Source organism: Myotis daubentonii, chromosome 1 (assembly GCF_963259705.1).
Source record: "Myotis daubentonii chromosome 1, mMyoDau2.1, whole genome shotgun sequence".
NCBI classification, from domain to species: domain Eukaryota; kingdom Metazoa; phylum Chordata; class Mammalia; order Chiroptera; family Vespertilionidae; genus Myotis; species Myotis daubentonii.
The window spans coordinates 34,866,060-34,883,342 of NC_081840.1; the positions used below are offsets into that span (position 1 = coordinate 34,866,060).

At 36.2% G+C, this 17,283-nt stretch overlaps 1 protein-coding gene across 18 annotated transcripts in view; it reads right to left on the reverse strand.

Annotated features, from left to right (window-relative positions):
• The window catches only part of KIAA0586 (KIAA0586 ortholog), a 104,636-nt gene that overhangs the window by 87,119 nt on the left and 234 nt on the right, over nucleotides 1–17,283 (reverse strand). For 9 of the 18 annotated variants that reach the window (XM_059694663.1, XM_059694639.1, XM_059694647.1 and 6 more), the window contains exons 2-10: nucleotides 16,643–16,934; nucleotides 15,635–15,705; nucleotides 12,784–12,853; nucleotides 11,494–11,563; nucleotides 9,554–9,728; nucleotides 8,570–8,791; nucleotides 5,469–5,619; nucleotides 3,468–3,635; nucleotides 1,500–1,623 (exon numbers count right to left, since the gene is read on the reverse strand). In XM_059694663.1, the coding sequence (XP_059550646.1) occupies nucleotides 1,500–1,623; nucleotides 3,468–3,635; nucleotides 5,469–5,619; nucleotides 8,570–8,791; nucleotides 9,554–9,728; nucleotides 11,494–11,563; nucleotides 12,784–12,853; nucleotides 15,635–15,705; nucleotides 16,643–16,841 (1,250 nt within the window). In that variant the 5' untranslated portion in view covers nucleotides 16,842–16,934. Of the gene's footprint in view, nucleotides 1–1,499; nucleotides 1,624–3,467; nucleotides 3,636–5,468; nucleotides 5,620–8,569; nucleotides 8,792–9,553; nucleotides 9,729–11,493; nucleotides 11,564–12,783; nucleotides 12,854–15,634; nucleotides 15,706–16,642; nucleotides 16,935–17,283 lie in introns of those variants that run through there. The other 9 variants (XM_059694611.1, XM_059694605.1, XM_059694590.1 and 6 more) reach the window with 7 other exon arrangements.

Here is a 17,283-nt window from a genome sequence, read left to right on the forward strand (position 1 = left end):
AATCAAGAGAATGTATAATTCTAAGTAAGAACAGGAAGATTTGTGGCTTTTTGTTGTTGTTAATCTTGACCCGAGGAGACGTTGCCATTGATTTTTGGGGAGAGTAGGAGAAAGGGAAAGACAGAGAAAAACACTGATGTGAGAGAAACACATCGTTTGGCTGCCTCCTGCACAAGCCCCAACCAGGGCCTGGGCTGGGGAGGAGCCTGCAACCAAGGTATGCGCCCTCAACTGGAATCGAACCAGGGACCCTTCGGTCCGCAGGCCGACACTCTATCCCAGTGATGGCGAACCTTTTGAGCTCGGCGTGTCAGCATTTTGAAAAACCCTAACTTAACTCTGGTGCCCTGTCACATATAGAAATTTTTTGATATTTGCAACCATAGTAAAACAAAGACTTATATTTTTGATATTTATTTTATATATTTAAATGCCATTTAACAAAGAAAAATCAACCAAAAAAATGAGTTCGCGTGTCACCTCTGACACGCGTGTCATAGGTGCGCCATCACTGCTCTAATCACTGAACCAAACCTGCTAAAGGCATTTTTGTGGCATTTTTAACATGCCCCATTCCCTCAAGCTCTTTCCCCAACTCTGTGGTAGCCCTGAAAACCAATAGCATCACAACCACTAAAGAGGTAGGAACAGGTCCCATTCACAGGGTTTCTCTTTATTAGATTTGCCTCAGAGCCAGTTCAGTAAGAAACCCTACCCCCAGGTCATTCTTCAAAAGTAGTGGCAACTGTCTAATATCTTAGCTGCCTGAGATGGCCATATCAGTTGGGGTGAACAAGAGGGTTGCCAATAAACTAAAAATCTGAGGAATGAGATGTCCATTATGTAGTTTTGAAAAGTTCCAACACATTACTGGGGATCCAGAAGGTCATCTGCATGTACAGGGCTATGTGCGTATGCCCAAGACAGACCTGAGAAGGGACTAATCTCTCAATCTGGCTGAACTGCGGCTCTGTGCAGGCAGGAAGTTAAGGCTAACCAAGACTAACAAACTGCCAGAGTACCGAAGGCGTGCCCCAACACACACACACACACACACACACACACACACCACTCGGCAAACAGAGGGAGATTTAATCATTCAAAGTAGTTAAGGAAATCTCTTTCCAATCATTAGCAGACTTTAGCTAACAAAATAGAGATTTGCTGCATACGACAAAGAATAGAGACTTTACAGTCTAGGAAAGAGCATCAAGAACCACCCAGCTTCCTCTATCCTGCATTAGATTATTTTTGAGGCTATTCTCAGATAGCATTTCATCAGAATTGAATAATATGCATTCATTAGAAATTAATAACCTGCATTTTTAAGAAATTAAATATACTCATTTCAAACTATATTACAGAAAAGGAGGAATATACATTAGCAGCAGAAAATAGCAAGTAAGTCTAAGATAATTTTTGAAAGCAATATAAAATATTTATTAAAATTAGTTAAGAAACTTTAGAAATGTTAATGCTCTTTTCAATCTAGCTTTTACCTGTCTTTCCTTTCAGGATTCCATCCTATTTTTGTCCCAGTTAGTGAGGTTTTGTCTGAAGATTCATTTATTCTTGTCAAAGAATCTTGATTATTCAAAATTTGTTCCAATAGTCTTACAGTTTCTACAATAAGAGAAATACAGTATCATTTTTCAAGTACTACTTCATTCCTCTTTTATATAATACTAGAGGCCTGGTACACAAAATTCATGCATGGGGAGGGGGTCCCTCAGCCTGGCCTGCAACCTCTTCAATCCAGGACCCCTCGGGGGATGTCCGACTGCCTCTCGCAATCCGGGACCCTGACTTCTAACTGCTCACCTGCCTGCCTGATCACCCCTAACCACCTCTGCCTCCCTGCCTGATCACCCCTAACTGCTCCCCTCCTGGCCTGATCACCCCTACCCGCCTCTGCCTCACCCTGCACCCAGGACCCAGAGTTCCCTCCTCTGGCCGGTCGCAGGTACCCGGGACCCAGGCTTCCCTCCCTCTGGCCAACCGCAGGCACCCAGGACCCAGGCTGGCTTCACCTCTTGCACGAGCTCATCTGTGCCTGGCTGGCCCCACTCCTTTTCCCCAGTGTTGAGTGTCTGAGCCGTTATGGCATGACGGTGTGAGGGCATGATGACCATTTGCATATTAGCTCTTTAGCATATAGGATTTCACATATATTTATACTAAATTAGCTTCTTATGATGGTGATCAACTCAATTCACTCTATAATGTAGGCTATAAATACACTCATCAAATAAAACTAAATTTTAAAACAATACAGGTGAAAGTTCAGGCCCAACTTTATTTCCATTACAGAAAAAAGGAATGTGAAAGAGAAGTTTTTCTTCAAACCAACTATTACTTGAATCTTCTCTTTAGCTTCATCTATTTATTTTTTTAAAATATATATTTTATTGATTTTTTACAGAGAAGAAGGGAGAGAGATAGAGAGTTAGAAACATCGATGAGAGAGAAACATCGATCAGCTGCCTCTTGCACATCTCCTACTGGGGATGTGCCCGCAACCCAGGTACATGCCCTTGACCGGAATCGAACCTGGGACCTTTCAGTCCGCAGGCCGACGCTCTATCCACTGAGCCAAACCGGTTTCGGCGTCTTTAGCTTCATCTTTAATGAGACTACATAACAACCTCATCTTGGTGAAGTTGGTTTTTTAAAGATTATTTTTTAAAATTCCTTAAAACTCCTTAAATGTGTTCAAGAAAGGACTTAAATACATTTAAGAATAAAAGTTTAGCCCTAACCGGTTTGGCTCAGTGGATAGAGTGTCGGCCTGCGGACTGAAGGGTCCCAGGTTCGATTCCGGTCAAGGGCATGTACCTGGGTTGCGGGCACATCCCCAGTGGGGGGCATGCAGGAGGCAGCTGATAGATGTTTCTCTCTCATCGATGTTTCTAACTCTCTATCCCTCTCCCTTCCTCTCTATAAAAAATCAATAAAATATATTAAAAAAGAAAAGAATAAAAGTTTATACTTAACATGTTCATTTACTTTTCCTAAAGGAATACTACTATATTTAAGGGTCTAAATTATTTCAGGTCATTTATAAAAGTTAATACACGAACACTTTTTTCAACTGAACACAGTAACAAATGTTAAATTTCTCTGAGTTTTATTATTAAAACTCACACCTAAAAATAATATAAGAAAACATGCTCTAAAATGATCAGAACATTATTTTTTATTTATTAAAAGCAAAATTTGTTCATGAAAGATTAAATAACCTATAGAAGACAATCAAAATATAATCATAAGTGTATATCTCCAACTCCTTCTACGAAGAATCTAAAGTAACTTGATTTGGCCTTTATCATTTAAAGAAAAATATTAAAAATAGACAACTCACTTTAGTTACTTTAGCTCATTAGAAAACTATAAGTATTGCATGGAATCTGTTCCTAATATGACATCAGTGTAACAGAGGGAGTGGGTGCTAATAATTGCTTTATTACCTGCATGGCCTGATATCTCCATGTTTTCTTTTTCTTCTGCAGGATTTTCCCTCTTTGATATTTTATCATCTTTTGAAACAGGTATAGGAGCAAACTTTCGAGGTGCTGGTGTCTCCAAAGGAGATTTCTGTTTATCAAAACCCATATCTACAACCTCTCTTGAAGGTGCTTAAAAGAAAATAAATTTAACTTATTTTTTTAAAACTTTACATTGTAGCGTGTTACTCTTCCCCATATTTTAAAAATAAACCCAAAATTATAAAGGATATACTAATTATTAACAACTATACAGAAATAACTTCAGCCTCACTAGAAATCAAAAGAAATCAACAGACTATAAATATTTTATACACACAGCTAATAAATAAGAAAAAAATCAATATAATATTCAGTGCTGTGGTGAAAATGGCATAGCCAGACACTGCTCATGGCAATAAAAACTGGTAAGACCATCTGGTATTAAGTATAGGAAGTACTAAACACCCAACAGACTATCCTTCAATCATTAAAAATTTGTATTATGAAAATAATTATGTAAACATAGGAAATACTTTTGGTATGCTAGTAAAGTAATAGTATAAAATTATTTTTTGCTACAACTACAAGGACATAAAAATGATATATGCCCAAGAAAAAACATAGAAAAATGTAGTTTAATTTAAATTTTTAATTTACTCATTTTTTAAAAAATTTTTTACTGTCACTAAAGTACACAAAAAACCCAATTCGGTACACAATCAATAAAAACAAACATCATCTTCCTTTAAAACTCAAGTCTGAAAAAAAACCAAAATTATGAGCAACTAATTTTCCAGAATTGAGGATGAAACAAATGTCTACTTCTATAGAAAAACACATGGGCCCAAATGGTGTGGCTCAGTGACTGAATATTGACCTACGAACCAGGAAGTCTTGGTTCCATTCCCGGTCAGGGTATATGCCTGGGTTGCGGGCTCAATCCCAGGTGGGGTGTGCAGAAGGCAGCCCATCAATTATTATCTCTCATCACTGATGTTTCTATCTCTCTCTCCCTCTCCCTTCCTCTCTAAAATCAATAAAAATGTATTTTTAAAAAAGAAAAAAGAAAAAGAAAGCACATGGGTGGGTCATACTGAAACCTGAGTTCTGGCAGTAGCTCTCAAGCCAGATGACCTTGACCAAGCAAGTCATAACCTTTCTGTGCTTCCTCTTCCTCCCTTCACAACTTAAAAATGAACTCATCTCACTTCACAATAGTTTAAGGACCATTCATTTGTTGTAAAACGTAAAGCACTAACAACTATAAGGAATCTTTAATCATTTGTATGCAATAGCGTTTATAGACGCAAGTGGCGGGCCTTTTTCAGTTAAATTCAAAATATCATGGCAGTTAACTGGTTAATATGTATGTAATACAACAATGTTCTAACAAATCAAATATCGGGGATAGTGTACTACAAGTGTCTGTATATCATTAAAGGAACAGTCCTTATTTTTCATTAATTCATTATTCAAATATCAATAATTTGGAACACAGTTATTCATTTATTTTAAATTCCAAAGGTGTAATACCAATAAGCTATATATTTCTCTATTATTATAAACAGAGATTTTTAAAGTCCTATTAAGATAGACAGACTTGCATTACTAACTCTTTGAAAATACTTAGAAATAGTTTATAATTTTACTCAGGTGGTTTCTCCCAACAGAATAAAAAAAAAAAAAGAGTAAATGCTCAGTTTGTTAGAGACCTAGAGAATTGATTATAAGCATGTTTGATACTAAATAAGTAAAATTTTTCTACATTTATAAGTGCTTCTGACAATTTATTGAGGTTATTAATTAAAACAAAAAAGTAGGACATGATCAAGTTTCCAAATGACCTAAAAATTACATGACCTACAAAAAAAACTACTAGTAATTTTATAAAATAAAGGCTTAATCTTCTACACCCCAATAATATACCACAAAGAAGATTTAGAGCTGACATTATTAATTCATAGAGAATTACATTTGTTTTACCTTGTTTGCAACCAAACGTGTTATGTGAAGCTAGGTCACTGCTACCAGGATTAGAATGGTCTAGTTTTACAGAACAGTGTTCCACAGCTCTAGGAGGCACAGTGACAGGCTGAATGCTATTAGTCTTGAGCGCAGCACTAATGAAATGAGTCTAGAAGAAAAATATGTTATTGATTTCAAATATCATTTGAAAGAGTTAGGTGACGAAATGCATTCAAATTTATTAGAGGACTTAAAACCATTCATCAGGCTTAATAACAAAGAAAATAAATACCTTACATAAAGGATCCACTGCAGCAATGCTACCACTGGAAGAATATAGTATCACAAAGGCTGGATTCAGCCTGGCTCTGCAGTGTGACCTGGAAATCTTCATTTAACTCTGCTAAACCTCATTTTCTTCCCTTTAATTTAGAGATGGCTCAGGGACACTGAAATAGGCTAGGTCATAGCGGTTCTCAACCTGTGGGTCGCGACCCCTTTGGCAGTCGAACAACCCTTTCACAGGGGTCGCCTAAGACCATCCTGCATAACTGTTATGTTATGATTCATAACAGTAGCAACATTACAGTTATGAAGTAGCAACGAAAATAATTTTATGGTTGGGTCACAACATGAGGAACTGTATTTAAAGGGCCAGAAGGTTGAGAACCATTGGGCTAGGAGATGACCAGAAGAAAGGGGACCTCTACTTCAAACAAGTAATTTAAAAGCAAAACATCTCATCTTTTGTATTTTGGATAATTTTGTTTGAGGTAAAGGATTAAGAACATTACTAGTAAGCATTTAAACGGTAGCCATATTTAGTAGCAGCAATAATATATGTACTTATATATAAGTGGAAAGTATAGTAGTAACTTTTTTCAGCATTATTTATTAAAATATCTAAAATGTATAAATATCTTACCGAATAAAACTGACTTCAAAAGAGGTTTTATGCCAAGTAAAGAAAAACCTAAAATTATTCATAGGTTTACAGAATTCTTATCAATGTGTAGAGATCTCCCTACATGGGAGAGACTCAATAAATTTCATTTCATTAAGCATTTACGGAACTACTAATATACCGAGTATGTCACTGAAACCTCAACTTTCTCTGTAATTGTACGCTTTATGAATAAAACTGAATGAGCAAAAATTCCATTCTTCCAAAACCAGAAAATCAATAAATTACATGTTTATGAATGAAAGGATGGATGAATGGCAGACAAACAGGACAAGAAGGACCCTCTCTTTAAGAAATCTGTGCTTTTCAATTGTGTCATCTCATTTTTTCCTGAACAAAAATATACATTTTCAAGGTAAAGAAATCAAGGCTCATAGTGCAGTTATTTGTAGACTAAGAAGAGAACTCTCACAGACCCACTCCCAGCCTCTCACTAGACAACATGTGGCAGACTCAGGTTTAGTTATGCATGGAGTACTTACTAAAACTTTACCTTGTATGCCCATCATCATTCCAATAAAAATACTATCATCAACCACATGAGAGCTCAAGACAAATTCTATTAAGAAGTCTTAAGCTTAGCTGGTTTGGCTCAGTGGCTAGAGCATCGGCCTACACAATGAAGGGTCCCGGGTTCAATTCCGGTCAAGGGCACATGCCCGGGTTGCAGGCTCGATCCCCAGTGGGGTGTGTGCAGGAGTCAGCCATCAATGATTCTCTCTCATCATTGATGTTTCTATCTCTCTCTCCCTCTCTAAAATCAATAAAAATATTTTTTAAGTATATTTTATTGATTTTTTACAGAGAGGAAGGGAGAGGGATAGAGAGTTAGAAACATCAATGAGAGAGAAACACCCATCAGCAGCTGCCTCCTGCACACCTCCTACTGGGGATGTGCCCGCAACCAAGGTACATGCCCTTGACCGGAATCGAACCTGGGACCCTTGAGTCTGCAGGCCGATGCTCTATCCACTGAGCCAAACTGCTTAGGGCAATAAAAAATTTTTTTTAATAAAAGATAATACTTTATATATAAAAAATAAGTCTTAAGAATTACAATTTATTAGTGTTCACTTCGTGATAGCTATAATAAACTTATTTTTGTATAGTCTTCTGAATGTTGTATTTTAATTTAATTTTTTAAGTTTTAAAGCTGCACTTTAATTAGAGAAAAAGTAAAATAAAATCAATGCATTTATAATGCTGGTCACTTACTCATTTAAAAAAAAAAAGGATGTTGTGTATCTGAATGCTGGATATTATCCCAAGACCTGGAAATTCCACAATAAATTAGAAACTACACTATCAGCTTCTTGTGAGGATAACTTTTTAACTTTTTATTTTTATTTTACTTTTTAAGAAATATTTTATTGATTTCAGAGAGAGAGAGAGAGAGAGAGAGAGAATCATTTAGTGTCTTTTGAATCAAGACACTGAACAATGTTCAAACCTTTAATTAATTGCAGAAGCAGTATGTATTCTGGATGGTTCTCATCCAAGTGTGTGCATCAGATTAGAGAGCTTTTGATTTCTCATACTTGCTGTCCCAGAATCTTGGGAGGTAGAGCATGTCTATTTTTATAAAGCTCTCCAAGTGATTCTGATGCACATTCCCAGGCGCACAGACACTGATGTAAGAAATAATTGCACTGCGATATAAGCATTTTAAAAATGGCATGAACAGAAATACCACACAAGGAGAAGCCAACTATAAGGAGGTCTTACAAAACTAGTGACATTTGAACTAGAACGTGCAGAGTTCTCCACATAGAAGGGAAGAATGATAAACAAGCAATCATTATTAAAGAACTAAAACTTTTAGCCAAACCGGTTTGGCTCAGTGGATAGAGCGTCGGCCTGCGGACTGAAAGGTCCCGGGTTCGATTCCGGTCAAGGGCATGTACCTGGGTTGCGGGCACATCCCCAGTGGAAGATGTGCAGGAGGCAGCTGATCGATGTTTCTCTCTCATCGATGTTTCTAACTCTCTATCTCTCTCCCTTCCTCTCTGTAAAAAATCAATAAAATATATTAAAAAAAAAAAAAAGAACTAAAACTTTTACAATCTAATGAGCTATTGCAATAATCAATGAACATTAGCCTAGAAATCCAAGGGATAAAGGACCATGGGATGGGTGCTGGCTCTGTGACAGATACCTGAATATCTATTTGTTGTTGTTGTAGTTTCTCAAGATGCCGAATGTGCTGCTCCATAAACACATTCATTTGCTTTTCATGATCATGACAATGTAGTTTCTCGTGTTTATTCTGAATGCTTGCTTGCTGCTCTGTAACACGTTGTAACTGTTTATCAGTCTCCTGTAACTTATTGAGTAATTCTGTAACAGAATTGACCTTTGCTTCCAAATCACTCTGCACCTATGGCAATAAAAATATCAAAAGATATTAAAATAATATGCTCCATTACTGAAAATGTTATTTAAAGCAACTGGTATTGAGAAATGATCAAACCGGATTTTTGCCCTTGAAATCTTGGTGATTTGATGCCTTTATTTTTATAATCACAGAAACAAAAGGCACAAATATTATCTTTAAGTAGATCTTTTCTCTTCATAAAAAAATACCAAATCTGCCACACAATTCTTATAATGCCAGGAATAAAATACTTAATTGGAAATTAAAAGGAAGGAAATATCAAAACAGAATAGCTATTGATACTTCCTTCACCTCAGGCTGAGTGAGGTCAGCAGCCTGGAGTTCTAGTCTCAGCTCTGCCACCTATCAGCTCTGGGACCTTGTGCTACTCTGACCTGTTTCTCAGTTTTCTCATTTACGAGCTGTGGCAGAGATGATTTCTAAAGTCCCTTCCAGCTCTAAAATAAGGATGGCCGAGTGTCCCAGGTTGCCCAGGACTGAGGGGCTCCCAAGATGAAATATCTTTAGTGCTAAAACTGGGACAGGCCCGGGTTCTCTAGCATTTTCACAGTAATGAAGGGGGTCTCACAACTCCTGGGAGGTAATACATCACCACGAACAAGAAAATGCTTTCAAATGGAGAGCAACTAGAATGTCCCTAACCTACAGTTGAACACAACCATTTACAGAATCCGTTTCTAATAAATATTTTCCCATTTTACAAAGTAGTTATGAATGAATGAATATCTGGGGAGAAAAATATACTTTTATCAGTGGAGCTGCTGTTGCAATGGCGGCAGCAGTTGCTGCAGCCACAGTTGTAGCTGAGTCAGTGCCACGGGGTGACGTTCTAGGCTCCTGAGCAACAGTGTCCTTTTCTGTACCTGTATCCTCCAAAAGCTGTACCTTTACTTCCTTAAAAACAGGCATGCTCTGAGCCCTGTAAATAAAAAAGGAATAAAAATATATTCAGTAAGCTACCTTGAACCATTTCAAGAAATGCCTAAGTGGTAATCTGCTGAAAGTGGTTTTTCCTGGTTTAAAAAAAAATAAATGTATTACACTCTATATTTGGCCTAAAGATAACAATGACATAAACCACGGATAAAACCAAAGACTCCCTAGTAAAAACAAAAAAAACAAAACACACACACACACACAAGTAAAATTGGCAGGAATGAGCTCCATCCCCAGCTGCTGGATTTCCCGCCTTGATTTTTAAAGAAGGTATAGGGCAGCTCTCCAACTTACTCCTCTTTGGTATTTCCTCATTTCTACTAAGAGCATCATTTTCCCCTGTCTCAAAATTTTGAGAATATCTTGACTTCTCCATCCTCCACTTAACCTTCTCATACCCACATGAGTCATCAAGTTGTGTCAATTATTTCATCACAATTGCAGGAATAGGGTCATAGAATCACAAAAGGTGGGAGAACCCAATAGGCCATCTACTCTAATTTCCTAATGTTACCGATGGAGAAACTGAGGTCCACAGAGGAACTTAGTTTATCCAAGTCACATAACTAGTAAGCAGCCGTTAGGATCTGATTCCCAGAGATCTTCCCAGGACACAAGCCTTCTCTCCCAGAACAACACTTCTCCCTGACTACTTCTCCCTCTCCAGTAAAACATTTCATCACCTCTTGCCAACTATTTTCATTCTTCCAGTTTTGACTTGCTTAAAAACTTCCCACACATATTTCTCCACCATTAAAAAATCTAAAATTATTCCTTATAGCAACTAAATAGGCTGATTTCTTCTGGCTGCTCTTCCACATACTCCACGCTCTGGCCCTGCCCTAGCTTCCTCTATACACTCCTATCACTTCACAAAACAACTCTCCGGAGTCCGCTCCTCACTCACTGTACCACACCACTCCCACGCTCTCTCGCTCTGTTCTCTCAACTGGTTTCTACCCACTTATTATAACCTTCTCCTTCTGTAAGACCCAACATCAGTCTTACTTTTTAAAATAAGCTTGTCCTTATAATACTTCTTCTCGATCTCTCCTTTCATTAACTCCTTTTGCATTTACTGCCTATATCACACAATTGAGACTTGACAGCCATGCTATCATTTAAATGTCTATACAGGACAGATTAATAATATAGTGAATGCAATGTTGTTTCCTATGAGCTCTAATCACTCATTCCTCCATATATGTGTATGTTCTCTCCCCAACTAAGTTCTAAGCAACCTGGGATGAGTCTAAATATCCTCTGATGGTAAATAACAACCATTACGTTTTGGAACTACTTGGCCTCTGCTGTAAGTGGTACAGCCAAGTGATTAGGACACAGGCTCTAAAGCCCAACTCCCTGTGTTTGAATCCCAGCCTAGTGTCTACTTGCTAAGTGACGTAGGGAAAAATCGCTCTCTCTGTGCCTCAGTTTCCTCATCTATAAAATCGGAATTCTGTAAAATTGGGATAGTAATAGAATGTATTTCATTGGATTTTGTGAGTAAAAAAATGAGTTAATTCACATAAAGTACTTTGAACAGTACCTCTTCTATAATGACTGTTAACAGCTATTGAATATATGTGCCAAGTACCATGAACAATGCTTTATACATACTGACATACAATACATATTTCACACATTGAAAATGTTTTTCCTATATCCAAAGTATAAAGTGCAACTGATTTTAGAGAACCACATAAACACAAGAGGTGGCCCACCTATTTTCTGTAAGTGCAACTTACTTTTGTTTTAAAATTGCTCTGAGCGCATCTTTCTGTCCCATGGTGTACTGGGAAATAAAGATGTCATTTGCTGCAAAATAAAAACAAAAATACACTTCAGATTCCTGAAAATTTGTTAAATTTTAATAAACTACTAAATAAACCACCTTTTTAAACTGAAAGAATATTTAAAGAATATTTAAGAGTTCAGCAACGGGATTTCACAATTTTAAAAAGGCAAGACACAAATGACGAAACATCAATAGTCAGAACCTGAGGCCCTAGGAAAATATGTTACCAAAACAAACAAAAAAAATCACCTGGGGCCAAATTGGGAATATTTGCTCAAACTCTAAAGAGAAAACTGTTTAGAATAAAGTAAAGTCAACTTCTTAAAAAAAGCATCACTACATAAATTTTTCAAAGCACCACTTTAATTTACTATCTTATCAAAGACTATCCAAAATTTGAATTCAGAATTTATAAACAGGTTTCTAGTACCAAACCTATACAATAGGTTGGTAGTAATAAAATTAACTTTACCATTGCAAACCCTTTTCTGGAATTTTTGAGACTCAATTAATAGCTTAATTTATTTTTTTTTTATTATTTTTTTTATATATATATATTTTTTATTGATTTTTTACAGAGAGGAAGGGAGAGAGATAGAGAGTCAGAAACATCGATGAGAGAGAAACATCGATCAGTTGCCTCCTGCACATCTCCTACTGGGGATGTGCCCGCAACCCAGGCACATGCCCTTGACCGGAATCGAACCTGGGACCTCTCAGTCCGCAGGCCAATGCTCTATCCACTGAGCCAAACCGGTTTTGGCTATATAGCTTAATTTAGAAGGAAAAAATTTTAATTATAATAAGAAAAAACTATTAGGTTTTTTAATGAATGTCTAAAAGTCAATGAATATATAAAGAATATAAAATTGTATGCTGAAAAGGAAATTCTGACACATGTTCCAACATGGATGAACCATGAAGACATGCTAACTGAAAAAAATCAATCACAAAAGGTCAAGTATGATTCCGTTTATCTGAGGTCTAGTGCAATTCACAGAGACGGCAAGTAGAATGGCAGCTGCCAGGGGCTAGAGAGAAGGGGGAATGGAGAGCTGGGTTAGTGGGTAATACACAGGTTCAGCTGAGGAAGATGAAAAAGTTCTGGAGATGGATGATGGTGACAGGTGCACAACAATGTGAATGTACTTAATGCCACAGAACCGTTTGCTTAAAAATGGTAAATTTTATGATATGTATATTCAACTACAATTTTAAAAAATCAAATGTATCCTTTTACCTTTCTGTCTATTGTTCTCTTCTATTTTATCCAAAGGCAACCCTTTCACTGCAACATCTTTAGAAAAACCCTTTGGGATATGAAAGGAAGAAATAAAAGGCTAAATAAACGTTATGATTTATTACTTATCAAGTACTATTTACTAGCCATGTGACTGCTATATTTTGGGACTGCAGGACTGTATGCTTTATATACTTAATTCCCATCACCACCAGAATGCTTAGGTACCTTGAAGCTACTCAAGGATTTGTTGAATGAGTAGTAAGCTGTCAGACAATGAGTAAGTTAACAAGCAAGCAACTATGGCCCTGAAATTCACACTCATATCCCAATTTGCCACTTCTAGCAGAGGGCGTTGTATAACATCTCAGTTGCTACAGTTAAATATGAAAACCTGATTCACTGTGAGTCTGATGGAGAACATAAGGATGGCCAGTGCATGGTACAAAATCACAAATTTACCAAAACAGTCTTTGTCACTGAACTCATAATGTCATATCAGAAGGCTTCTCTATATAAGACATACCTACTGACAAATAGCTTTCTGTTCATTTGTAGATTATATTCAGGGGTAAGACACAATGATTTAAAGTACTAGATTCATTCAATGTTCTATTCAATTGCCTTAGACACACCTTTTCTTTTTTTCTGCTACATCGGAAAAGAGGAAATCATAAAAGAAAACTGATCCAGGCTATTGACTGATAACAAGTGTTAACTTCCCCCCAAAGAAGTCAGTGAAACTAATAATAGACGGCATCTGGGAAATTATTATAAACAACTCCTACAAATTGGTAAGAAAAAGCACAGCACATCAATATGTAATTCACAAAAGAATAAATATAGATGGCCACATACACTAAAAAATTTTTCTACTTCATTAATAATAAAAGAAATAGAAAATAAAACATGAGATGCCTTTTACACGTAAAATGGCAAAGACTTTTTGTTTAATTTTAATGCTCTGTATTAATGAATGGGGAGATTATTCCAGTAATGGCCTTGCTGGAGAGAATATATATTAATAAAGTCTTTCTGGAGGCAATTTAGAAATGTTTCAGAAGTGTGCATGTCCGTTGATCTAATAATTTTACATCTAGAAATTAATCTTAAGGATATGACCCATGATATACACCAGAATGTTCATCACATGGTTGTTTACATTATAAAAATTTAATGTCAAATGATAGGAATATGAACAAATAAACAATGGTACATACATACAATTAAATTCTATAAACCCATTAAAAGTTTCTAGAAAAAATGACAGAAAAATATTCTTAATACTACTTAGAAAAAATACCCTTAATGCTATTTAGTTATAAAATAGTATGGTCCCATTTCATAATATATACCCACACATAGGGGGAAAAAACTCTCAATATGTTAATAGTTATTGATTTTAAGTCACGGAAGTTCTTTTTTCTTTTTGTATTTTCTACAATGGATTTTTTTTAAGTTTTTATTTTCTTTCTCTATATATGTAAGGATTAGCCCCAAACAGGAAAAGGAACATCTAATCTTCTGGTAGTAGGGAGAAATAGATATGAATAGGAGCATTTATAAAGGTGAGCACATCGGGTACAAACTCCTTCAGTTTTCTATAAAATAGCATGGCCAAGTCAATCCACACTATAATCTTAGTACTCATTTATGAAACAAAAACATGATACAAAGAGATAGCACTTTGTGTTCATGATAATCAACTAGGTTTGTTTTGCAAATATTTTGCATTAGACAAATCACAAGCTGTGAGCCCATATTAAATGTAATGGAATCCTGCCTGATCATCTTCATGACAAATGTTACCCATTTATCCTCAAACATACATAAATAGTTTCGCATACATTCAGGAAATTATTTAGATAATGAAATTCAAATAACATTAATCATTAAATAAGGCCTGCTCAAAAAAGAAACAGAAAACACCAACCCAAAGGCTAGGCATTTGCTCAGGGGTCAAGTATGGTGCGTAATGATACATTTTTACTGTGAGTTTTTGAAAAAATGGACAATAGCTTCAAATTCTTAGTTTACCAGCCTCAATTTTCAAAATATTGTGAAAAAACTCAAGGACACAAACAACAATGTGGTGATTGTGGGAGGGGTGGAGGTGGAGGAAGGTATACGGGGGATAAATGGTGATGGACTGAGACTTTGACTTGGGGTGGTAAGTACACAATACAGTGTACAGATGACGTGTTGTAGAATTGTGCACCTGAAACCTGTATAGTTTTGCTAACATGTGTCACCCCAATAAATTCAATAAAAAGGGGGGGAAAATCCCAAAATATTGTGAAATTCTCCTTTATAGACTTGTTAAATTGACAATACATAGGTCAACATTATGATTACTGATCAAAGTCTAATTGGACTGCATCACCAAAACATTATATTTATCATCAAATATTTTTAGCATTATAAAAAGGGTAACATGAAAATTTCATGTTTTTGTTTCTTAAAGACCCCTCAAGAAAATACCCACAAAAGACCTCATAATAGTTTGTCTGATGTATAATCACATTCACATTTTTTATTATGTTATTTTCCTTACATTTACATAATGTTTCTTGTTTAGAATACCTTTTCCTTAGATAATAGCAGAGATGTTTTTTTCAATCACACTATTTCTTTCCAAGGTCTTACTAATGGATATGTTTGATTCTATGGAAGGCTTTTTCACTAATGTCTCAAACACTATTTAAATCACAATTGTTGTATGTCAAACATTTCTCTTGGTAAGTGAAATTTAAAAACAAGGCATGCTGCTAATTAAACATAATTTAAGAATACATTATTTGACAATACTGAAAATTTCAACATCAGCACAATTAAGAATCCTTTTGCTTACACTTTCTGACACAGGGGGGTTTGCTAATGGAGGCTGGTAATCATTTCTAGCAGAAGCTAAGTCTGATGAACCTACCAAAACAAAGAAATCAATTTTAGTGATTTTTCAAATCAGAACATTACATGTAGAAACTGTACAGGCATGACTCAAGAGCTACTAGTATATATAAACTCCATATGAATGCAAGACCGAAATTGGAAGCCACATTTCATGCAAAAAAAAAAAAAAAAAAAAACAGGAAAAATGAGATTTTACAACTCATATCTTGGAAAATATGGGTCAATATTGACAAGCAAGTGAGATAAGTATAAAATGGTTTAAAGTGTATCATTACTCTGTTAGATTTGGACAAACTAGGGCAGAATCACTTGCCATGAATAAAATATGTATATGATATAAAAGCCTGATTTAACAGCAGGCATATGATATGCTGTACCAACCAAAAAGCAACATTATAAAAGCATTTTTTTGTTGTTTTTGCACATATATCCATTAACTTAGTCCTTACAATTGTCCATGAATTGGATAAAGCATATGTCATCTTCACTTTCACTGAGGTTAAGTGAATTGAAATGTGAAAGCCATCAAATGGCATGAGTCGTGTTTTTCTACTACGCCAAACTGACTACCATAATCCAAACATCAGGTAGAGTATTTGGTAAAAAGCCCCAGCAGTGAAAAATAAGCTCAGCATACAAATTAAGTATGTCCATCAGAGATGGAACTGTAAGAGTATACAAAAGCCACACAAAGAAAACACACAATAGGAAATGTTCAAGTTTCATTCATTCTATCCATTCAGTACTATTGGATGCAGGGTATACCTGGCCATTTTCCCAGGGAACATAGTCAGTTTTTGACACCTGTACAAACTAAACATCTCACATTTGTGGATTTAAACATTAAGAATCCTCTACATTTTGAAACACACACGCAAAAAAAAGCAATATTTAAAAGACTGAAAATTTACAAAAGTGAAAAGTTGAAAAACTATGTGGAATCACATACCACGTAACGTTCCATTCACGCTAGTCCCCGTTCTAAAAGGAAGGTGTTTGTTTGCAGACAACGCCGGAGCAACACAGGACAGCTCGTCTTTCAGCAAAGCCAAATTCTCTCCCTGGTTTGGAGAAGCTACCTCCCGAAGCCTCTTCGCTGGTATTTTAACCCTTCTTTTCTTTTCCGGGCTATACTCGGAGCCTTTCATATTACTGGCAACAAAACTAGTCTCGAAATTCTATAGCAGAACTTTCTTCTGGGTCCATAAAACTGCAGAACAAAATTTTCACCGCTTTGAAGACTGGGGAGGAGGGGGGGTTAAGAAGCGCGCGGGGGGCGGGGATGATAAAGAAAACGTGAATTTTAAGTGATTCTGAAATATGCAGTCACCAACTTTTAAATTAAACAATGTCTAAACAGACTTGTCACAAAGCTAGAAATTTTGGTACTTAATGCAGCATAAAGCTAGAACCTTTTTACCCATTAATCCCACTCAGTCTACAAATGCACCATGCCATGAATCTTAAACACTGGAGATGACAAGATAATGGCTGCATGAGCATAACCACCACCACAGTAACAGTGCTTTCTCCAGTCCCAGTTGGCAAGACAAAATCAAACAGATGTAGAGGCGGAGTTAAGATTTGCTG